The 25229-nt window shown below is 37.2% G+C and overlaps 1 protein-coding gene across 5 annotated transcripts in view; it reads right to left on the bottom strand.

Moving 5' to 3' along the window:
• The window catches only part of msrb3 (methionine sulfoxide reductase B3), a 78751-nt gene that overhangs the window by 45476 nt on the left and 8046 nt on the right, over positions 1 to 25229 (bottom strand). For 2 of the 5 annotated variants that reach the window (XM_062982563.1, XM_008111074.2), the window contains exon 2: positions 16291 to 16434. The exons of 1 other annotated variant lie outside the window; for it this stretch is intronic. In XM_062982563.1, coding sequence (XP_062838633.1) covers positions 16291 to 16402 — 112 coding nt within the window. In that variant the 5' untranslated portion in view covers positions 16403 to 16434. Of the gene's footprint in view, positions 1 to 12454; positions 12582 to 16290; positions 16435 to 25229 lie in introns of those variants that run through there. 2 more of the 5 variants (XM_003221256.3, XM_008111075.2) reach the window with 2 other exon arrangements.

Raw genomic sequence — 25229 nt, 5'->3', positions numbered from 1 at the left:
TGGAGAATGACTTCTTACTGGGAATATTAAACTCTAGCTACAACCACGGTAGTGTTTAATATTCCCAGTAAGCTAATGTCCCTGTAATAGAAGAAATTTAATTTTTTTTTCTGGAAGAGGCAATCCTACAGACAATCAGAGATCTTTCTGCTTCTCTGCCTCGTGCCTTGTCCCATCCTAGGATGAAAAATGTGTTGTCTACTGGATTTCAAGAGCAAACAGAAATAGATTTGCTGGAATTTTCTATCTTTTGTTTTGTTTTGGTTTTGTTGGTCTGTTTTATTTGAGAGTTTTCAGTACAAGAAGGGGATGACATTTGGGAACATAATTTATAACTGTGCAGGTGACAGTTCTGGAAAATGTCTACATGGTAGGTCTGAATCTGTGTGGATTTTGTAATAAAATATGATCCAGGGCTCTACAATGAAGGATCATATGTCTTCACATGCCCATATTGGAATTATGGATAAATATCATGAATACCATTTATCGTTCCAAAAATAACAAGAACATTGTTTCTCCATAAACCTCCATATTGCTTTATGGGGGAAGGGCTTATGTTTTATCTGCAGCGTGTTCTTGGTATTATTCTAACATTGCCGTTAGCTGCCTTGAATGATGGCCAAGTTCCATAATTATGGTATAAAACTTTTTGCAGTAAATACAAACACATTTTCAAATGTTCAATTTTCTTTACACAGTATCCAGAAAATCAATTTCATCCTTACAACATCCCAGACTTTCTCTCTCTTATTCTCTATTTTTCCTGTATCTATTTATTCTGTACAAAAGAACTATACATTCCTCCTGGTAGTAAATTAAAACCTGGCTGGTCATCAAGGTCTTTGGACCTCATTAATTTCCCCAAATATGGTTTTAAAAATGTTTTTAACTCATTAAATTGTTTAATATGTTTCCAGCTTACTTACATTATTTTATAATTTTAAACTGTTTAATGTTAGTTGTAAGCTGCCCTGAGATCTTTTGATACAGGGTGGGGTGGTAGTATTATTATTCATCACATTTATTCTAGAGTTTATCTATTTCTTTTGCCTGTAATCATCAGGTCATGAATTATTATAGTCTAATATGGTTGCAGGAAAACACTAATATCCTTTTAAGTTTTTATTGTATTTTTATGCCTCTTTCATGTATTTATGTGACTTCATTGCTGCGTGCTTGTTTTGTTATTACAATTTGCAAGTTCTCAATGAAGCAGTTAGTTGGTGTGCAGGAATTTTACTCAGTCTAGTCCAGGTCAATCAAGGGCTAGCTGAGCAAAATGCAGAGAAGCACAGGGGTACTCAATAGCCAGCACTGATATCTGCAGGGTTTTGTTTTTTTCAGTCAGGAGCAACTTGAGAAACTGCAAGTCGCTTCTGGTGTGAGAAAATTTGCCATTTACAAGGATGTTGCCCAGGGGACACCCAGATGTTTCGATGTTTTACTATCCTTCTGGGAGGCTTCTCTAATGTCCATGCATGGGGAGCTGAAGCTGACAAGGAGCTCATCCACACTCTCCCCAGATTCGAACTGGCAACCTTAAGGTCAGCAACCCAACCTTCAAATAAGCAGTCCTGCCGGCACAAGGGTTTAACCCATTGTGCCACCGGGGGCTTCATCTGCAGGTTACAAGTTCAGATACGTGAGCTAGCAGATAGTAAACAGAGTAGACCAAAACACAATTAGTCTAAGGAGCAAAACAGATAGTGTCTGTACTAAGGCTGCAAGAAGACTCCTGAGATAAGTATGACAATTCTTTCAAGACCACAGGTACCATTCATTAGGTCAGTGTCTATTCTTTAATTGGAGCTTGGTGTGGTGTTTCTCCATCATTCACAGAATGAGAATGAGAAATGCCAACTTCCACCTCTTCCACCTTTGTCAGCTTTTGCTGGGGAGCTAGGTCTCACACCATTTCCACATCCTTGGATTCTGATAAATTTTCACTCATGAACTGCTTTCCTTCAAGCACGAGGATAGCATGATATTCATTGATGAAATATAAACTTGTGTATTTTAAAATTTATTTTAAAATACTCTGAATACATTGAAATACAGATTTCAATGTATTTTAATACTGTGCTATTAATGTTTAGATTTATAGGGGTCGTTTTCAAATTAAAACCATTTTGGAGATCTATATTTATACTGTGGATAATTTAAGGTATGCATGAAAAAGCCACATTTTCTTCTTATTCCAAAGCAAAATGCAATTAAAATAGAAGGAGCGTATGAGTAACATATCAACTGGGAACAGGAGGCCATCTAGATGTTATGGGACTGCATTTCCCATCATTCAAGAGCACTGCTGGAGATGTTGTAGGCCAACAACATCTGGAAGACCTCATAGATCTAAGAATCTTTATTTAAATTCTATGCTCTTCAGAAAAGTTAACGTTTTAAAATTAAATTCTAAATCTATCTGGCATCAAATTATGTTTTACTATATCAATCTTTTTTTTACTATTTTTATGTCATTGGGGATAATTTTATTTTATCTTGTTTATTTTGTATGATGGACGTATTTTATCCTGTTTTGGTGTGTTTACCTGGGTTGGCCCCATGTTAGCCTTCGGGGAGATGGAGGCGCAGTACAAAAACAAAGTTATTACTCGTATTATCATCATCATCATCATCATCATCATCAATAAACAACTACATGCAAATAGGAGAAAATAAAAGAACAAAGAGCAAGGAAACCAAATATCTCTGTTTAAAATAATTATCTGCAGAAGATTATTGAAATTCAATAAAGTTCTCATCAGACACCTTAACTGGTAAAGAAAATACTCCACAGTAGTATTCCTGAACCAGAGTTGTAAACCTGCATTTTATGCTGATTCCAGACAGTGGAAAGAGCTGCCCAGGACAAAATCTTACTATCTTTCTTCTATTGGGACATGAAAGGATGAATTATAGTCAGTTATGTTCATGTTAATAAATATTTTTTCCAAGGGATATATATTTAACTAATCAATAAAAGTTTGTCACACAATATATATTTAGTAAACCAGTATACAAAGGAAATGAAAAACAAGCAATAAAGTTTACCTTCAGACAGTCAGAAGGCATTTGATAGAGATGAGAGGAAAATTTGGTTGCAGTTTCTGAATTAAATATTGATTAACACTTCTCAGTGGAGATAAGTTAATTAAGACTGGAGAATCTCCAGCAAAGCACCTTTCTCATTGTAACTAGAACTTGATGGAGACTACAGCTTTACATGGAAAAATTATGTTCTTTATCCGGAGAGTATGCCTATTAATACTGCGACTGTCAATTTCAATTGTCACAGCTAATATGTGAATGGTAAGAAAGAGCCCAATTCCACCTGTTCACTCTTCTGGACACATATGTAATTTTTATACCCAGAATTTCTGAGGATGAAACAACCTTGTATATAATAATGAATAATTAAGAAACAAGAACATACAATGTAGTTGCATGAATATGTGAAAGGCATAAAAATGTAATAAAACCTTAAAGGATACTAGTGTTCTCCTCCTGCAACCATCTTAGACGGCTTAGCATTTGCTTTTGCAGGAAGTGGATTTTGGTAATAGACAGGTGCAATATAAATATTTTAAATAACTACATACATAAATAAGTGTGCTTTAAAAAATAATTTAAATGTTATTGTCATAGTGGTTTTCGTACTTCAGATGGTAAAAATATTGTAATTAAATTAGTCCTTGCCTATGGGAGGTATATGATTAGAGCAGTGGTTCCCAACCTGTGGTCCATGGACCACCAGTGATCCCCAAGAAGTAAAATATGGTCCGTGGCCTTACTGTTGCTACACCATTGCAATGAGAGCGACTAGTCTCGCGAAATCCTTATAGTGCTGAGGAAACGGGGATGTCTGGAGGGGAGAAGCTGACTACCCATGAAAGGTGCAACAAGCCTCCTGACTGCTGCTTCTCCTCTTCCTCCCTCCCCGAGAGAAGCTGTTCCATGTGGCACCTGGAAGTGAGAGTGCCTTGGTGTCTTTGTTTTAGGCCAGTTCCTGGGGTTATTTGGGGTACTGATTCTGAAAATTGCATTGGATAGACCACATCAGCTCTAGATTATTAAATATGGTTTTCTGTGGGCGAGCAGATGGTAACTACTGGATGGCATATGTTCTATATCAGAAACTAGATAGATGTGGTCTATCCAATACAATTTTCTGAATCAGCACCCCAAATAACCAAACCGAATCTAAAGTTGACCAAAAACTGATTCGTAACCCTTTTGGTACTAATGTTGGAGAGTAGACCCTGGTCAAAAAAAAGTTGGGAACCACTGAATTAGAGAGATGAATTTATTCATCTTCTCATACATGACATATGAGATGTTTTTCTCATTAATATATCTAGAATGTCATCCTATGATTATTTACTTAAGAAGTCCATTGAAAACAGTAGGATTTACTTCTGAGTAGTCACATGTAGATTTACACAATAATTTTACTGTTAGGCTTAAATCCTATACTCATATATTTGATGGTAAGTTTCATTGGACTCATGTTCTACACACGTTTAGAAATGCTCTGTGACTTCAGGTATTTTTTTCCTCTCTTGGGCTTTGATCTATTTTAACAAAATGGTGGCTTTGTTAGACACAAATATCTGGATTGTAGGCAGGCAAAGACACATATCAATCTTCTTAATTTCACAATTTCAGCTGGTTAGGATAGAAAAATATCTGTTTAAAATTATATTCAAAACTTGTACAGGTGGTTTGAGAGAATAAAACCTTCCCAAGTAGTTAGAGTTAAACTGGCTCTGAAAAATTAACTTTTTTTGAAATGGATTTTTCTAATTACTGAAGGGCTTATGCTTGATTAGAAATAAACAGTCTTCACAAAAGTTTGTGAGTAATAGATATATACCCATAAAGAAAGCAATTGTGTTCTGAAAGTAGAGTGACCAGAGCTATCCATCTGTATGTCATTTAGTACAAGAGAAGAACGGCAGGTTTAAATTACATGGTATTGGATTGCAATTTCCTAACATTGGATGCTTTTCTGCTTGCTTTTTTTTACCTTCAGTCATTACCAAGGAGTGTTCATAAAAAGTAGCTTAAAGAACAGATGCTTTTAAATAATTTAACCAAAGATGTTTCTTTTTTCTCCCCTTTATTCCATTTCCATCTTTTTATTAGAAGAAAAATAAAAGAAATATATGCTGCTGCTAGTCACTACCAACTAACTTTGTTAAGTTTTGGCAGATAGAAATAAATAAATCAAAAACACGTGAATGAAGTAAATACTAGACATTTAGAGTTTAGCTTTTGGATGCAAAGTATTGAAAAAGAACATTTTATGCCAGAGATTAGACATGACTGATCTAAGCATTTTTAAAAATATACGTTTTTCTCTCTGCTGGGAACTTTTTCCTTAACAGCTGCAGCAGCCTACTCTTGCTTTGTTAGCTGAAATCTAATTTTGTCATGTGCTAAATATTTCATTTCAGTTTTTTCTTTCTTTGTCTTACAAGGATCACTAAAGGAATACTCACACAAATTTTGCAGGAATGTGCCCTGTGTCTTAACTGACAAATGATTGGGTTTTGGTGCACATAAAGGTCACCCTTCAAATTAGCAAGATTTTCCTATATCCTGGCTTCTCAAATTTTAATGTAAATATTGTCTCCGAACTGTAAACGAGGTTTGTACTTTTTAAATATTCTTAAAATATTGCTTATTTCAAGTTGAGTAGCTGAGACATAATCTGAGTCAATGATGTGCTCTTTAATTGTAAGTTTCCCAAAGTTTATATAAAATCAACAGGAAGATTCAGGGCTATATTCACCAGCAACTGCGGGCCCTTCCACACAGCCATATAACCCAGAATATCAAGGCAGACTAACCCACAATATCTGTCTTGAACTGGGTTATCTGAGTCCACACTGCCATATATTCCAGTTCAAAGCAGAAAATGTGGGATTTTATTCAGCTGTCTAGAAGGGGCCATAGTTGCTTTATTATATAAACTTTCAGTTTTATAATTTAAGTTATAATGACCTCCAATCCACAGTGGATCAGAACAGGTAGCAATGTTGTTGTTTTTTTTACATATCAACCCAACAGATTAGCCAAAAAAGAGCACTTGAACAAAAAGTATTTTAAATAAATTGAAAAAGACAATCTGACTATTCATAACATATGATTTAAATTCACTCCTGGAAGAGTTATCATGAGGAAAGGATGTCTCTATCAAAGCTTTATCACCAATCCAAAGCAACATACAACCTTTTGAAAACACAATACAATTAAAAATCTTTCAGTACAAAATTTAAAAACATTTGAATCAAATTTCTATTTTTAAAAAACTTGTTAAAGCAGGCGAATAGTAGCTTTCAAACTATATGAAGGAAGTAATTAAATTAGTAGGAAACTTAACATCATACCTCTCACTGGGACATTTTTAAAAATTGTTTTCTGAATTTTTATTTATTCATCCCTAGTAGTCAATTTCTATTATTCTGCCTCCTTCCAGAATTCTTTCTTAAAAGTGTTCTGTTAGATGTTTACCAGCCTTAAAGCCAAAAACAGGTTAAAAAGGAAACGGTAAAGGTTTCCCTTGACATTAAGCCTAGTCGTGTCCGACCCTGGGGGGTAGTGCTCATCTCAATTTCTAAGCCAAAGAGCCGGCGTTTCCTGTTGACACCTCCAAGGTCATGTGGCCAGCATGACTGCATAGAGCACCGTTACCATCCTGCAGAAGTGGAACCTACTGATCTACTCACATTTGCATGTTTTCGAACTGCTAGGTTGGCAGAAGCTGGGCCGAATAGCGGGAGCTCACCCCGCTCCCCGGATTTGAACCACTAACCTTTCGGTCAGCAAGTTTCAGCAGCTAAGCGGTTTAACCCACTGTGCCACCAAGGGGTATTAGAAGAAAAATAGCTGGTTTATACAGGTTTCTCACACCTTCTTTTGTATCTACTCATTCTTCTCTTCCAGCTTCGTGGGAACTATATTTGAAAATTTAAGTCCTCTCCTCTAAACATATATGAGAAAGCCTGTAGTGCTTTAGGAATAATGATAGAATTTCATTTCAAGAATGAAAACAATGTGTCAGAGCTTCCTTGAATCCTGTGCTGGGGGAAAGGTGGGATATAATTAATATAAAATAAATCCAAACACTTTAGTTACATTAGATTGTACCGTGGTGTATAATTTAGTCATGGGCTGAAGATAATCAAGATCTATTGATGAATCTGTGGGCAATTTGAAGCTGATCAGTGAGACTCATCAACTTCCGTAAACATTTTTGGGATGAATTCAGACTTTTGGAATCCTTGATCGGTACTTGGATACACAGGTCATCCTAATCATGGAGTTCATAAGTAATTTGCTCTAGTCTTTGATCAAATGGAAATGTTATTTCTTGAAGATAATGTAATGAAAGTTTCCCAATGTAATTTTTGACCATAAAAATTACAAAGATGAACTATTTCCAGTTAGTCCTTTTGTTATCTGCTCCATTGTTCTGATTTTTCCCCTAAAACACGCTACATAAAACCAAGGAAATAGCCTAAAATTTGAACATATTTCCTCAAAATTTTCCCAAATGTCCCAGAAAGCAACAATAAAACCTAAGCAATGTGCAAACTCAGTTTGCGAAAACAATATTACCACTTACTATGTTATCGTCCAAAAGGGACATTGGTATATCCTTATTAACCCCAAAAGTTGTACACTAGGGGATGTTCATTTCCACAAAGCCCTCATCCAGGCTTCTTTATCTGTTTCTAGTGGGCACTTTGGGACTTCTAGAAATAAAGTGGATACTATAAGGTCAAAGAGTATAGAAGACCATAACTAGACATTAAAAAGGACACTAAATATCTGGTACCTGAGCCACCTCGATTCATTTACTTCTTGAAGATCTGATAACTGTTGAGCCTCGCTAATTCACCCCAATTAGTGAAGGACAGCACTATACCGCAAAAACTAAATCACACAAAATTCTGCCCTCTCTGTTGGAGTGAAACTGTTCAGTTGGTCTGTTAAAAAGAGGTGCTGAGCATAGCACTCCAGACTGCCAGAAATATGAGGATTCCACTTTAAAGCAATTTTAGAGATCCAAAGTGCATATCAATAACATATTCCATGCAATATTGTGGAGCTGGGGAATGGGGAAAATGAGCAAGCCTGGCTTGTGTGTGTATCTAACATACGAGGGTTGAATGAAAAGTAATGCTTTCACCTTTGTTACTTCGGTTTGGATAGAAATATTTTAATAAATCAAATGCAGAAATAATCCTTAGAATGTGCTCTTTAACTTTTCCACATAATCACCAGACAATTGGATACATTTCTGCCAACAATGAACAAGTTTTCTGAAGCCGTCACAGAAGAAGTCGACACTGTTTTCGCAACCAGCATCTCACAGTACTCATCGTGCACAGATCTTCCGACAGCCAAGCAAAGCAATAATGTGACCCACACGTTCTTGTGAAATGCCGATTATGCTTGAAATTTCTCTCTGAGTGATACAACGATCCTCCTGAATCAATCTGCCAGCCTTTTGCTTGTGAAACTCGGTGGTTGCTGTCACAGGACATCCAACTCTTTGTTTGTCACACAAGTGAGATGTTCCCACCATAACATCTTTAAACTTACTTGCCCAACGACACACAGTACTCACATCAACACAATCACCATAAACAGCTTGCATTCTCTGATGAATCTCCTTTGGGGTGGTACCTTCTGCTGTCAATAATTCAATGACTGCATGTTGCTTAAGTTGCACTGACTGACCGTCTGCACAGGGTTCCATACTTCGCACTTTAACAACACAACCGTTCAATGCTAAGGCTTCCCGCCAAATGGAATTGTAGAGGAGAGTCTACTGAACAAATCAGTACCTACCTCATACCAGTACTGCCATCTGTTGAGGAGTTATGAAGGTGGAGGCATTACTTTTCATTCAGTTCTTGTAGATAGATAGATAGATAGATAGATAGATAGATAGATAGATAGATAGATAGATACACACACATACACATGATAATCAATATGGTATGGGATTTGAATCAGCTCATGTACATAGAAACAACTAGCCTACAGCTTACTCTGTAGAGAGAAGTGACTATGTGAACATAACGAACAATGGCCTACTATTGGGATACATATCAACACATATATCCAGTCAATGAAATGTGGCTTAGATGCATGTTATGATGGACATAGTAATGATTATATTCTTTGCAATGCAACAAATAAATACTCAAAATATCTTACGAGGCAGGATGTGGTACTTTTGTCCCTCCAGATGTTTTGACCTGCAATTTCCAGATCCATGGGAGCTGGAGTCTACAACATCTGGAAGGCCACAGTCATGTCATAACATTTATACTTGGCTATTGTTAATACTAACCATATTACTATTCCCAGACATCATCGAGATCATGGATCTATTTTAGTATTATGCGAGTAGACCTTACACGTCCTAAATACGATTTGCATATAAAGATTGTCGTTGTTGCTGTTAATTAAAATAGATAAACAAACTGTTGTATCTAACACAAACAAAAAGGAACAAACATGATATGCCCAATAACTTCATAAAGATGTATTGTAATTTCCACAATTGACCTGCAGATGTTTTTTAACAATGTTTTTACATTTTCTAGCAATTAAACACTGCACAGTAAGGTAAAGAAAACTTTATTTGGAGAGATAAACACTGTGATGTTAAAAAGCATCCACATCTATCAGAATGTCTTCATTGTAAACAAAATATCATACAAGTAATTCTACTTTACTAGTAAGAGCAGGGGGAAAGAGAGCTTTCTACTGCATGCAAAAAGTGATACAAGCAACACAACAGTGTTAAAAGGGAGGGAAGAACAAGTCTCAAATATGGGTGAGCTCATACAATGCAAACTCACAGCAAAGCAAAGTAAGTTTTGCCTCTATATAAATGTGGTGCTCTGCTACAGCAAATATCTTGGAAGTGCTACATAAACGTGGCCTACAATCAAGATTCCCTTGGAAAGAGAAAGCCCATGAAGAAAGTTTCCATTTTTTTCCCTTTCCAAATTTACCTAGATTAAAAAAAATATTTACCCAAAGATTTCAAGGAGAAGTTTACCAAGAACACTATTACAAATATACAATTATTATGAGGAATTCTTCTACAAGTGGCAAATTTGTTAAGGTACTCTAATAATGTTATCTACAGAATACATTTTTAAACAGGATTTTTTAACCATTCAGTTCTATCATCAATTTTCATGCAAATGTTGAAGGCGTACAAAAGCCATTTCGTTTATCCAAAAGGATACACAATTAGTGCCATCTACCGGAAATCTGGAGAAATAACCTCTATGGTTGTTATTTTGCTGGATGTTTTAGAACAGGCATGGGCAAACTTCGCCCCTGCAGGTGTTTTGGACTTCAACTCCCACCATTCCTAACAGCCTCGGGCCCTTTCCTTTTCCCCCTCAGCCGCTTAAGCATTTTTTTTCTAAACAATGATTGAGTTAGAAAGTCATTAAAATAATAACTCTTCTTTCATTTCTCCCTATTCCTTTAAAAATTATATTTAAGTTTTCACAATTTCCCATGTGTAAATATGATACAACCTTCACTTTCCCAAAAACCTGGTACTTTTTATTCAAATATCAATATGCTTCACAAAATTATAGTGCTACTGAAATTACTAATGGCAAGTACAATAGATTTTCACTTATCCAACATTTGCTTATCCAACATTCTGGATTATCCAATGCAGTCTGCCTCCACAGCTATTTCTCTAGGCAGCAAGGACTGAACTTTTTACAGATTTAATTTCCAACAATGTTGTTACTGTAAGTTCATTTTATGAAATTCTAACTTAATTTGTAGTCAATTTGTTAGTAGCCAATGTTTTTGTAGTCCATGTTTTCAATACATTGCAATGTTTTGGTGCTAAATTCGTAAATACAGTAAATTACTACATAATGTTACCGTGTATTGAACTGCTTTTTCTGACGATTTGTTGTAAAACATGATTTTTTGGTGTTTAATTTGTAAAATCATAACATAATTTGAAATTTAATATGTTTGTTCTTAATCCCTTCTTATTATCCAACGTTTTCGCTATCCAACATTTTGCTGGCCCGTTTATGTTGATAAGTGAGACTCTACTGTATTATAGTTAATCTTCCACATTTACTGGGGTTAGGAGGGCAGAAGCCCCAGAACAGACATTGGATTATGTTTTTGGACTACATAGTTTTAATGATCGGTTTTAATGTTTGATGTTTTTAACTTTTTGGTTTTAAAAGTATTTTTAAATTTTATCTGCATATATTTATTCAGTATCGAATTGTTGCCTACTTGTAAGGCTGCTCTGAGTCCCCTTTGTGGTGAGAAGGGTGGGGTATAAATATGGTAAATAATTTTTTTTAAAATCATTATTTTTAACTGAGAGAAAACTTCTCTAGGGCTGAATCTACACTGCCATATAATCCAGTTCAAAGCACATAATCTGGATTTTATAATGGCAGTGTAGATCCAGCCTAGGAATCTCTATGTCCTCCAACCCAACTTAATGCAAACTGTAGTGTTTAAGGCAAGTATAGCCAATCTTCAGCATTTGCTGGAGTTATGGGTGCAGGATCCCTGCAAAAGTGGAACAAAAAGATTATTTTTCAGCTGAGACTGGGTCTACACTATATCCCAGGATCTGATCCCAGATTATCTTCTTATCTCAGATTATTTGACAGTGTAAACTCATATAATCCAGTTCAAACCAGATAATCTGGGGTCAGATCCTGGGATGTAGGGCAGTGTAGATCCAGCCTGAGAGAATACCACTTCAGGCATCCCTAGGTACCTCAGCCCTACTTCATGGCCAACTTCCACTGATGAACACCAGAGAAGTGTCCTCTCCAGGAATCCCTAGGTAAGTGGTTCTCAACCTGTGGGTCCCTTGGTGTTTTTGCTTACAACTCTCAGAAATCCCAGACAGTTTACCAGCTGTTAGGATTTTTGGAAGTTGAAGGCCAAAACACCTGGGTACCCACAAGTTGAGAACCACTGCAATTTGGTCCTTCAGTGTAACTCTATAGTCAACTCTATAGGAAACTTCCAGTCAATACTGGCTATAAAGTTTTACTGAAGGGCCTAGAGATTTCTAGAGATAATATTTAAATCAAATCTATGAATACTCAGATCAGCAAGAGTCAAATCTGAAAAAGGGGAAGGCTGGGTGTATATATTGACACTGGGGGGAGGGTGTTTCTTTCTGGTCTGAAAACACCGTCAGAATTTTTTAAAATGGCATTATATGTTTGGGTCAAGAAGCTAATATATATTTCCCAAAATGGATGTATATCTTTAAAGAAAGACTTCCACCTCCCAAACCTTTACCATCTGATTTATTTGTGATATCATTTACTGTAGCAGAGGCACCCATTCTGCTAAGAGGAACCGCCGTGTATACGACCACAACAAGTAGCACCCATTCAACCTGAGGGAAGACCACAGGCTCTCAGGGCCACCGGCTGGCTCTTTGTCACCAAATGCAGTAGGTTGAATGCAGACATCACTGTAATATCCTCACCAACACAACCAGAGGCAAAGAACAGGGGCAAGAGCTGAGTAAGGGAAAAAAAGATGAAAATAAAATTAAAACATCAAAAATGTTAGAAACATTCACAGCAAATGGTTGATTCCTTCTGATGAAAGGAAAATATGAGACTAATATTCCAAATACACACTTATGAGTGGATTTTTCTCATTCCTTGATTTATGTTTGATTAACATTAGCACAACATAATTCATCTCAGTGAACAAACACTGACTGTACTAAGCTATAAAGATGAAAAATGCAATTAAAGGAAAAGTGATTACATGATAAATTGAGAAAGAAAATATAGCCCTCTCAATCTAATATAATTAGGTCATGTTGCAGATTCTTTTAAAATAATGGGACATAAGACGTAGCATCTTAAAACTTCTTAAATCCAACAATTACATTCTCTGAAAATGAAGACTGGCAAGAAATGGAATCATCTATAAATAGAGGTAACCCAAAACACAATACACTGAGGTACTTAGAGGAGAGATGCGATAAAAGAAAAATATGTGAAGGAACTGAAACAGTTGTGTAGCTGAGATGTCCCAGCTTCTTATATTAAAGCATACAAATCCTGTTTTTTCACCCATGAGTCTAAATCTATAATAGAAGCATTTTGCTGTCAGGAACCAACAGGTGTTTTCCCATGATGTCATCCACAATCTTGCCACACACCATACTTTCCTCCTTCCAGACCTAACTTTGTGTGGGCTCCAAAATATTGTATAAATTCACAGATTCTGTTTTAAAACCTCCAGACTTTTGTGGTACTAAAAGATATCCTGTGGCTTGTCCCCTTGAGCATGGTGGAGGGGCATCCAAGAGATGTTTTGCAGGCAACACCTCTCTTCCCAGATTGTAGTTTTGTTCTTTCAGTGCCATTTCCACGAGCTCAGTCAGAAAGATCTTCCTGCTGTCATTTTTTCCTCAAAAGAATATTAATTACCAAGTATATGAAAGACCAAAGCAAAATGTTAGCCGTAACATTAGCAAAAAGGAGAAAAGAGAGGGCAGAAGAGGAAAGTGCTATTTCACAGTAACAAATTTCACAGTATGGTGTGAATAGGTGTTCATAATGCCTCTCTTTTTAATAAAAGAATTATGTGTAGAGTAAATGTAAACAAGGGGGTAAGCATCTGTAGGGCACATGAATACATCATGGCCAAGCTAACGTGATGCTGCATCACTTCTGGTCACTGTTTTCAGACAAAATAGGACAACGAAGGGACCAGAGGTAACAGCCAATTGTTGCCTCCTTGAGCAGGTTTCATGCATTTGGAATGGTTTTCAGGCCCCCACAAAAATCAAACGAAAATTATTCCCTGATAATAAAAAACTGGCAGGATTGCAGAATTCTCAGCAGGCTTCCAGGACTTTGAAATATATTTTTCTGTTATTTATAATAACATGTTCATTACTATGTGGGTAGATTCACAGAGTTGGATGAGACCACAAAGTCCATCTAGTACTGCGACAACACTGCCTCCTCTTCTGATTTTTTTAAATGTTTCATGTGCTGATTGAAAAAAAATTGCTGGAACATTTATCTGTACTGCCACAAATTCTGATATAAGTGGGAGGGGTGAAAGATATCAAAACTAGAACGCGCGTACCCACTATGTATGCACTACTACAAAGGAGTGGGTATCTGTGCCAGAGGTGGGCAGTTATGATGGGAAGACAGAGGTGAAAGAGGGAGGAGCAAAAGGTCAGAAATTATAAAGAAATAAACTAGAAAACGACCACTATTAAAGCAGATGCTGGGGAAGAATATGAAAAGAATAGGGAAAATAAATGAGTATTATGTAATCAATTTAAATAATAATTTTAAAAACTTTATTTGTAGACCACCCTATCTCCCCAAAGGGACTCAGGGCGGTTTCCAACATATATGGCAAACATAAAATGCCAAAATAGAGAAGACATATAAACAAATTACATCAAAACAGAACACATCAAAGAGTATGAGCAATGTAATTTTAAACTGAATGACAACCAAAATTAACCAAAGATTTAAAAAACTTAACATAAATAACCCAAACATACATAATTTATCACAGGGTAAAAGATTTAAAAACTAACAGCTAAAACCTTATAGAACAATGAGATGGTTTCCGACAACCAACAGGCTAAAATCAGTTCAATCCCATGTGAAACAGCCCTCTCAAGTCAGATGATTTTCAGCGAATTTTAATAAAACCAAAATAAGATCAAAATCCACCAGGAATGTTGTGCATCTGGGAAAATATGTTATGCAAGATTACAACTATATACTTGTGACAAACTAATTCATCTTAATGTGGCTAGCCAGACATTTCAAAAAATTTATATTACATAGAATTTAAAAATCAGCAGTATATTCATTCATTTCATCTCTTGACAATAGCGTCATGCACTCCTATAGTTTCACAGTTTAAAGCATAATCAGATTGATAGGAAATAGCTGAGGTTCAGATCTTCACCAAAAATGTGTACAAGAATCTGGGCATTCCGTTTTTGGGAACTGCCATCTGTTCTCTTACCAATTATCTAATGTACTAGTTGGACAAATGAATTTTGTATGGGAGGTAATGTCATGCAACTTCTGGGCATCAAGTACCTACACCAAAATAGCTTGCAATATAACCTCCCATATCTGTGGAGCATAGATGCCTATACTTACTGTGGAAATGCAGATAATGATGAATCCTATTAAAAAGAGCAACTTTCAGTGGAAGCATACCATAACATCACTTTGGAGGACATAGAAAATACTTTGAGAGAATAGCTCTCTGTCATTTCTAGGCCTATCAGAATAACACTATGGTCAACTTCTATCTAGCAAAACATATCACAGACTTGGGCTGGAGGATCTAGAAAATGAAGCCGGGGAATATGTGGTCATATCATAACTATAAGACCCTAAAACCTTTCTACATGCTTACAAAGAACAGGAAGATCCCCAGGAGATTACAGTGAAATCTTCTCTAAACTTTCTCAGCTCCTGAGCAATGTAAGATTGGATGTCAGTCATTCAAGCAAAGCCAACATATCCCTCTAGCACAAAGTGCTTCTGCACAATTTTCTGCTGTTACCAATACCAGTGATGACACTGTTCAGGAAATTTTCCCTCAAAAGCAAAAGAGAAATTGCTTCAGAAACCATTGCATGAGTGGCTTATTGTTCAAGCAGATGTTGGATCCAAATAGTGCAAGTGTGTGTGTGTGTGTGTGTTATGTAATGCAGAAGACAATTGCCTCTTCTATTCCCTCCCACACACACACACACACACCACTGATAAAAAAGAGGGGAAGTCATTTATTGCCTTTTCTGCATTACAAAATGAATGTCTACCATCTGACAACAAACCTCCTGTATTGTAACATGCCTGAACTCTGACTTCAAAACGTCAGAATCCAAACATTCCTGTTACTAAATGGAAACAAAAGTGGGAGTTGGGCAGGAGGGGAAAGAGGGAGAAGGCAAATACCAAAGGAACAGGCTGAGAGAACCATTGTTCATAAATAAACATGTCATTTTCACGAGTGACTGCAGAACTACTTTTTGGTTTCCTTAAAAAGAAAAAAGAAAGGAGAAAAAAGAGCAGCATTCCTTTGGAACAGACTACTGACTAATAAAAGATCAAAGGTCTACACATTCCAAACACACAAATAAAAATGTAATCCCGCCCCGTCCTCCCAGCAACCTTCACCATGAGGAATAAAAGTGCACAGTGAAAATGTAATTACCTAGCAAAGCTGCAGTCTTATTGTGCGCCCGCAGCTGATCATAAAACGTCTTCCTATTCTGTCTCATCAACTGTAGTGCCAGGCAGCCTGTGCGCCTACCAATCGCAGCCATCTGGCTTGTGTCAAAGCCTGCGAGTCAAGCCACTACAGTGCAATGGGAAGAAAGGCAGGGATGTCACTCTTCAGGTCAGGCAAAGAACAAAGATGTATTTTACCATTAAAAAGCTGGGTGCCGCAGGAACAGAGGCCTCTCGCATGCTTTTAGTGAGTGATTTATACTGAAAGGGATTCTCTTTGCTAGCCAAGGAGCACAGCACCATCCAGTGGTTGGTGTGACAAAAACAGTAGAAGAAACAAGCCAAAGTGATCCCTTGCCCTGATGAAACTTAAATTTTTATAGTGAACCCACATACATACTCAAGTTAGATACTAATAAAGGTTGCTTTTGTCTCAGAAAATGATTACATGTTCAAGATTGTATAAAACCACCTTGTATTTGAAAAGACATATATCCTTGGTTTAGCTTTACTATTAGTTTGTCATGATTCAGGTAACCAGAGAGGACAGAAAAAAAAACTCATCTCTGGACAAGGACAGATGAGTTTCTCACCTTTTTATTTTATGAATTAAACAAGTTTGAATCCCTGCTCAGCCATGGAAACCCACTAGGTTGCTTTGGACAAGTCACATTCTCTCAGCTTCAGAAAAAGGCAAACATCAGAAGATTTGCAATCATCTTCCCAAACTGGCTGTTTTATAGGATCATTAAGTGAAGTATTGACCAGAAGCTGACAGTGCATTTGGTGCTTCAGCATAGGGAAACAACACTGGGTGTTTTAGATTCCAGTATGGTAGTGTTTATGGGAACTATCCAAGGTGCTGAACACCATGTGTTCCCCAAAATGCACTTTTCTTCCAGATGGACTAATATAATGACTGTTGGTAGTGTAAATCCAATACATTTAGAAACGATTAGATTGGGGGGGGGGGGGGGGAATGCTGTAATGCATGAAATCTCTTCCTACACCAGTTTAGCTTTTATCACTGATCTGCATCACTCTTCTCTTCCTTCCACCATCATTCAACATGTATACTTATTTATGAACAAGATTAATAAGTAATGATGTTACCATTCTGAAAGAACTACATGTTTATTTGTGCTACACCTGAATTTAGTCACTGCGAATTTGGCAATACATGAGGTATGGCTAGTTACAACGATCAGTCAGTGATTCCAGGGTGGGAAATTCTAAATCAGACACGTTTTGAGAGCCTGGAAGATTAGAAGGAATCTGTTTTTACACATTTGAATCTATGCATCCCACTCGCAGTCAGAAAGAGAAATCTGTAGAGGCCAGTGGGGAATAACATGTTTTGCATGCACTATGACACTGCTTGAGGATTTGGAGTGGAAACAGATTTTCAGGTAGTCCGAAATCCCAAGTTGAAATCCCAAGTTGAAGCTATGGCCTATTCGCTTTAAAAGGTAAAACATCTAACAAATCTCAAAATCTTCTAGACAGAAAAAATGGGCCAGAGAAACAGGGCATGAGTTTAGCTAGCTATATCTTTTTTTCTCCAAAAGCTGTCACCTCACCAAACCCATTAAAGTGTGTGACTCATGGCAGAACAGAGTTAAGTGCACTATGCACTATTATAATTCTGCAGGCCAGTTGCAGCAGGAAGTAATGTGAAGGGAAGTGGGAACAGCTCCTAACAGAAAAGCAGAATGGGAAGAAGGATGGAAGTGAGAGGCTAAAAGAGGAGGACGAGGAAGAGAGTCCCTTAATTATCCAAGTGCAAATAATTCTGCAAACGATAGTAAACACATAAAAGGAGTACAAAGGGAATGATCACAACTCACCTGAAATCACATGTGTCAAACTCAAGGCCCACAGGCCTGACCTGGCCCACTATGTCATTTTATGTAGCCCGTGAGGTATAGACATACTGACCATAAGAAAATGGTAAGCATTTTTTAAAACTTGAATTTGAATACATTGGAGTGGTTATGCTTGCATTCTTATTTTGTGTTTGTTGTTGTTTTCAGAATATGATCAATGGATGAGGATGGTGTGTGATATGGTCTCAGGTTATTTAACAATATGTTAAGGAGTAGTTACATATATATAGTCTTACAATTACAAACGACCCTTTGGAAGTAACCATAAGGCTGACATGGTGAAAATGAATTTGACACCCCTGCCTTAATAATAATATGCAAAACCAAAATTCAACAACTGAACTACATACTATTATAGTTCTATGGGACGGTTGCTTAAGGGAGGTAACGTGGAGGGCAGTGAGAGCAGCTCCTTACAGAAAATTGTAATACTGCAATGAAGCATCTACATAAATTTTCCTATGGCCAATGTGAGTGAAATACTTTTTTCTCAAAAATGGTAATTTGAGTAATGAATAGATTTCAAATACTACTATCTCTATGGCATTGAAACTTTAATGTCCTTTCATTTATTTAGCATATATTTCAAAACTGGTTTCTAATTACGGTGTATTTATGGTTTAAGGTATTTTGTTAAATTCCCTGTTTACCCAAATGCAATGCCCTCCTTTTTGGCTAAATTACCTCACTGAAATTAAAGTGTGTAATATGATAATCATTGTACTGAGTCAAAGAAAAGGGGGAAACTGCTTCAGGAGCTGCACTTGGAGCTCCTCTTTGAGGAACATTGTCTCTAATTAAATGGCCAGGGCTCAATGCAATGCAATCCTAAGATTTGTAGTTTGGTGAGGCCCCAGCATTCTTTATTCTACAGCATAGATGCACCCCAATGTTTTCTTTTCCATTGCTGGAAGCTTTGGTGCTCTAACACTTTTATTATTAAAGAAGGAATTCTAAGCAGGAACAACTGTAATGTGCACCTTTTTTAGCCAAATTACAAACTATCCCAGGATTCTATATGAAGAATCCAAGACAGCTAAATTGGTATTAAACTGTTCAAATGTGTACTGTACATACAGAGCTAGGCGAGAGAAAGAGAAAAGGGTGTGTATGAGAAAAAGAAATTCTTGTTAAATTGACTTCAACTACTACTAATATTAGCTTCACTCAAACAGTCCCCAAAACACTAACAACTATGCTCCCTTATGTTGGGATAGTGATATCATCTCTATTTTGCAGATGAAGCTGAGAATGCAATTGCTTTGGAATACAGACTTACATTCACATCCATAGCTAAAATGAAATCCATCCATAGCTAAAATGGAATCTGAACACAGAAATTTGTTTCACACACTTTATCACTATATGAGCGACAAGAACAGCTCTTTTAAGATGAGCCATTCTTATCACTTTTTTAAAAATGTACAAAAGTAGCCCATTTTCACAGAGGCATTGAGGCTCAAAAGGACCAAATATAGGACGCGTTGCTTATTTGCCCTAAAATGGTTTTCATTTGGCGGCACAGTGGCAAAAAGTCAAAGAAGTGAACAAAGTCCTATGAAGAAAATGCATTACATCATAATAACTTTTGTAGGCTATTCTTAATACTCAGCTATGAGTTTCCTGATGAAGTGACTGATCTCTAGCCAAGAGAGACTATTAAAAATGCAAACTGGAGATAAATGCTAAACTTTGAAATTCAAATTGCAAATTAACTAATATTATTTACATGAAATAAATAGGTTTACTTTATCAATTTTTAACCTTTTCCTGCTGTCCTTCAGTGCTCAAGATTTCCAGTGGAGCTGCAGAGAGCACTTTTTTCCTGGCACCATCTACAGTGCCATATAACGCACTTTAGAACTGCATTATATAGTCAATGTAGACCAATAGTTCTCAATCTTCCTAATGCCGCGACCCCTTAATACAGTTCCTCATGTTCTGCTGACCCCCAACCATAAAATTATTTTCATGCTACTTCATAACTATAATGTTGTTACCATTATGAATCGTAGTGTCAATATCTAATATGCAGGATGTATTTTCATTCACTGGACCAAATTTGGCCCAAATACCCAATATGGCCAAATTTGAATACTGGTGGGGTTGGGTGGGATGGATTTTGTCATTTCGGAGTTGTAGTTGCTGGAATTTATTGTTCGTCAACAATCAAAGAGCATTCTGAATTCCACCAATGATGGAATTGAACGAAACTTGGCACACAGAACTCCCATGACCAACAGAAAATACTGGAAGGGTTTGGTGGGCATTGACCTTGAGTTTCGGAGTTGTAGTTTACCTACATCCAGCCTTCTCTGCCAAAGGGGTTCCTAAGACCATTAGAAATATTTATTTTCTGATAGTCTTTGACGACTCCTCTGACACACACCCCTGCAACCCCCCAGGGGTCCTGACTCCCCCCCCCCCGCCAGTTGAGTAACCCTGGTGTAGATCCATATAATGTAGTTCAATGCAGCTAAAAGACATTATATGAGTCTACACTCATATAGTGCATTATATGGCAATATAGATGGGGCTTTTGTTAAAAGTTTTGTTAAGAAATAGGGGTGTACAACACTATCCTTATTGCTGTAGAATTAACCACTAAGCACTGCATAATATACCCCCATTTCTCAGTATTATGGAGTCTCTCTTGCCAAGCCCAAAGCACCAGGAAGCTCAGCTTACTATTCATGTTCCACTTACCATTTTCTCCAGATGAAGAACAGACTTATCATATTTCACAGAGCAGAAAGGGGATGATGTGTGTGCAGCCACTAACCCAACTATTATGATTGCTGTCATTCTTATTAGTCACTATAGCAACTAGATGTGCAAACAGTTAATGCACCGACAAAAGACAAGCAATGCCAGTCTCAAATATTAGCTTTCTTATTGGATTTATCATGATGCTAAATTTGCTGTGTAGTTTGAGTTGGCTTTTCCCCTTTAATTGAGATTGCCAGCTTTCAGAAAGGTCAGTTACACAAACAAGGTAATAAATTTTGCTCTGTAACTGCACTCATAGTAAAGGCCAGCTGATGTCACTGGAGCATCTTAATGACAGGGCAAATTTGCAGAGCTGCTGGCCAAAAGATTCAGCATAGATCTGATAGGCGAGATCCTCTCTATCAGAAAATATCTTCTTGCTTGTTTTATTTTTTAAAAGAAAAACAGATTTAAAATTATTTGAAAATTGATTTTCTGGTCCATGTAGATTGCTCCCCTTTGATGAATTTTCAGTCCCATTTCTAGACCTGTGTTGACAACATAAATGTCACTGACTTAAGCCTCAAACCTTTACTTTTTTCTGCTCTCACAGGTTAAATGTGGGATAAAAAGATCACCTATAGGGTCCTTTTACACATGTCCTAAACCGGGGAAGAAAACGGAATAAAAGGGGAGGCCCTAAATGACATTTCACAGAAATGTGCACTGATACAGATTAATAGCTGAAAAACATGTGCTTAAAACCCAATTTCTGATTAAACATTTGCATATACATATGATTGTATGTCCCTGTAGTCAAGAAAAAAATGTGATTCCATTCATACATCCTGATATGGACTTCTCCAGTGCATGTGCGCATTTTAAAATCCCCAAACAGATGATCTGGGCTGTAAATAAATTGTGCCATGGACACATAGGTGGCTAAATGAAGCAAAAATGGAAAACAATTACAACGAGAACTCTCTGCAAACATTCCTTTGTTCTGATCTTTATGAAATTAAACAGAGCTTGAATTTACAGTAGGGTGAGGAGAGATAATCAGAAATCTGCTCGTGTCTATATCTAGATATCTGCATGAGAGCATATGAGGTCCAGCACATCTCAGAGGGTCAATTTTTTTTAAAAGTAAACTTCCACCGGATGTACCCTGTCTATCTTGCGGATTTCTAAAATCTGCTACAAACAAAGGTGTCGAGATGGTGGGGGACTATTTACTGGGACTAATAGGTCTGAGTTTGAACTTGCTGACAGGTCCTGTGATTTTTTGCCCCAATTATTTGCCCTGCATTTTGATGCTGTCTGGAAGTGGTCTTTGTTTCACTTCTTCTCCTGTAACACTGGGGGGTTTTTTGGTGGAGGATCCTTTTTAGAGTAGTCTACATTCTGATTTAGTGTCAGCCAATGAGAGACTCACTTTACCCTTCTAAGATCTTTCCTTACTCAGTTTTACCTTTGTATATGATTTGAAAGACTAGTTCAGTGTCAAATTAAAAATACTAATGTGGCATTCCAGAGACTGATATAGATCAAAAATAAACAAAAGCAGATTCAGGAGAGGTTCTGAACATGTTGTAATGTAGATCCTACCAAGGACTCCCTCGCTTCTTCTGGAGTATCCATTGTGCAAGTAAAAAAACAGAATAGTGGGACATATTGTGCTTGTGAACTCCAGAATTCATTCTCCACAACATTCACACATAAAAAATGTTCTCACAAAGAAAAAAGGTATCCACATTTGCTTATATGATTGGAAGGTTGCTTGGGAAAGGGGAAACATTTTGGCAGTGTACAGCAAGCCCTTGTTACACTCTTTCAGTGTTTGGCTGCATCTCTTCGAGTATCAGCCAGCTTGAGGCTGGGTCTGTAATAGGGTTGGAAAGCTTCAATTCCTCCAGATCAACGTTTCTCAACCGGGGGGTTGGAACCCCTGGGGGGGTCGGAGGGGGGTTCAGAGGGGTCGCCAAATTTTCTGTTGGTAATGAGGATTCTGTGTGGGAATTTTGGCTCAATTCGATCGTTGGTGGGGTTCAAGGGTCTCTTTGATTGTAGGTGAACTATAAATCCAAGCAACTATAACTCCCAAATGTCAAGGTCCATTTTCCCCAAACTCCACCAGTGTTCACATTTGGACATATTGAATATTTGTCCCAAGTTTGATCCAGATCCATCATTGTTTGGGGTCCACAGTGCTCTCTGGATATAGGTGAACTACAAAGCTCAAGGTCAACACATATCCAGTATTTCCTGCTGGTCATGGGAGTTCTGTGTGCCAAGTTTGGTTCAATTCCATCATTGGTGGGGTTCAGAATACTCTGATTGTAGGTGAACTATAAATCCCAGCAACTACAATGCCAGATCATAATATCATACTTTCACTGATCTGGATATCAGCACAGACAATATAGATGATATTGGCCTAATTTAATATTTTTGGATAGAGCAAACAGAAGGCTCGGAAAGCTCCTTACTTGCCTAAGAACAAGCTGAGACAGGAAGCGGCTTTGTTGCCAAGCAAGATCTATTTTCTATTGCTTTGTAAATCTTATTCTTGCTTTTAACTCTCAACGCATGAACACAGTCTTTGTTAAAAGGAACAATTATATTCTGAACTGAGCTAAATTCTCTTTGAAATCTTATTTAGTTAAATAGGAGAAAAACCATTTAGGACAGACACCTAGTTTCTTTTACAATCGCCTTAGTTGGTTTAGTTTAATCTAAATCCTTGTTATCTTAGGCAAGATTAGAATAGGACTGATTTTAAAAGCATTGTTTTCAAAATTCAATTAATTTTCTTCTATAACTTTAACTAGTACAACTTATGCTAGTTCAGTTTTCTAGACTATGTTTGTAAAAAACGATAAGAAAGAGAAAGTAGCCAAGGATTATATTAAAATAGAAAATGTCCCACAAGCAATAACCAAAATGAAAAGTGTAGGTTGGAAGACTTACATGGCTAAATCTTCAGCACTTAATTGGAATCAAAGTGTTTGGCACTACTCCACAGTGTGAATGGATTCATGGCTACAATTATGAATTACCTCTGAACAAGAAGTCAGGCTACATGACTCCTTCTCTAGATAAGAACAGTTAAGGGGTCTTCCAGACAGGCCCTATATCCCAGGATCTGATCCCAGGTTTTCTGCTTTGAACTGGATTATATGAGGCCACACTGCCAGATAATCTGGGATAAACCTGGGATCAGATCCTGGGATACAGAGCCTGTCTGGAAGGGCCCTAAGCCAGCCTCAGACCTTCCCTATAAAGCTTAAAGGTAAAAGTTTTTCCCTGACATTAATTCTAGTTGTGTCCGTCTCTGGGGGTTGGTGCTCATCTTCATTTCTAAACCAGAGCCAGTGTTGTCTGTAGACACCTCCAAGGTCATGTGGGCGGTATGACTGCATGAAGCGCAATTACCTTCCTGCTGAATAGGTACCTATTGATCTACTCACATTTGCATATTTTCGAACTGCTAGGTTGGCAGAAGCTAGGGCTAACAGCAGGAGATTACTCCGCTCCCCGGATTTGAACTGCTGACCTTTTGGTCAGCAAATTCAGCAGCTCAGTGGTTTAACCTGCTGTGCTACCGGGGGCTCTGACCTTCCCTATATGGCTTGCTTATTAATTCAAAACTAAGAACTGATTATTTTTTTCTCCCCAGAAAAAATGGAATCATAAACTAACAACAAACCATAACTTATGGATCTGGCTTTTTTGGAAGGGAAAAGCATAGGAGTTCTCAATTCACACAAAACAGTAAGTCCATGGCCTTGTTTTAACCTCTACTGGTTATAGGAGCAAATGTCACCAGACAGATGTTTGAACATGATCAGATACAGTTCCTCTGGAATTATGAATTACTGTTACATCCCAAATCATCTAGTGTCCTTGATAATGGAAAATCGAAAGGGCTGATGTCAACCTACTGGTGTGTACCACAATCCAGGGATATTATCAGAAAATTAATTACACTCTGAATCCCTTTATTATTACAGCAATGATATCTGATGCATAAAAAATGAGTAAAAGGGTCATTATTTCCACATAAGGACTACGTCACAGGCCTAACAGAGGTCTTTTTGTTTTTATTTTGTGTTGGGTTACAGGCACACATACCCCTCAGCAAGTAAATGGTTCACCTTATAAATTTTACTGGAAGTGACCATGACCACTGAATTATATGGGACACATGAAGGAGTGCCATGTAGATTCTGTAAAACAGCTTCTTAGTATTTACTTAATACTTGTTTTTAGATTGCCTTTGAGCAGTATTCCAGCTTCACAGTTCAGCTCAGTGAAGGGCATTTGT

Source organism: Anolis carolinensis, chromosome 5, assembly GCF_035594765.1.
Source record: "Anolis carolinensis isolate JA03-04 chromosome 5, rAnoCar3.1.pri, whole genome shotgun sequence".
NCBI classification, from domain to species: Eukaryota; Metazoa; Chordata; class Lepidosauria; order Squamata; family Dactyloidae; genus Anolis; species Anolis carolinensis.
This window is presented reverse-complemented; position numbering and strand designations above follow the sequence as displayed.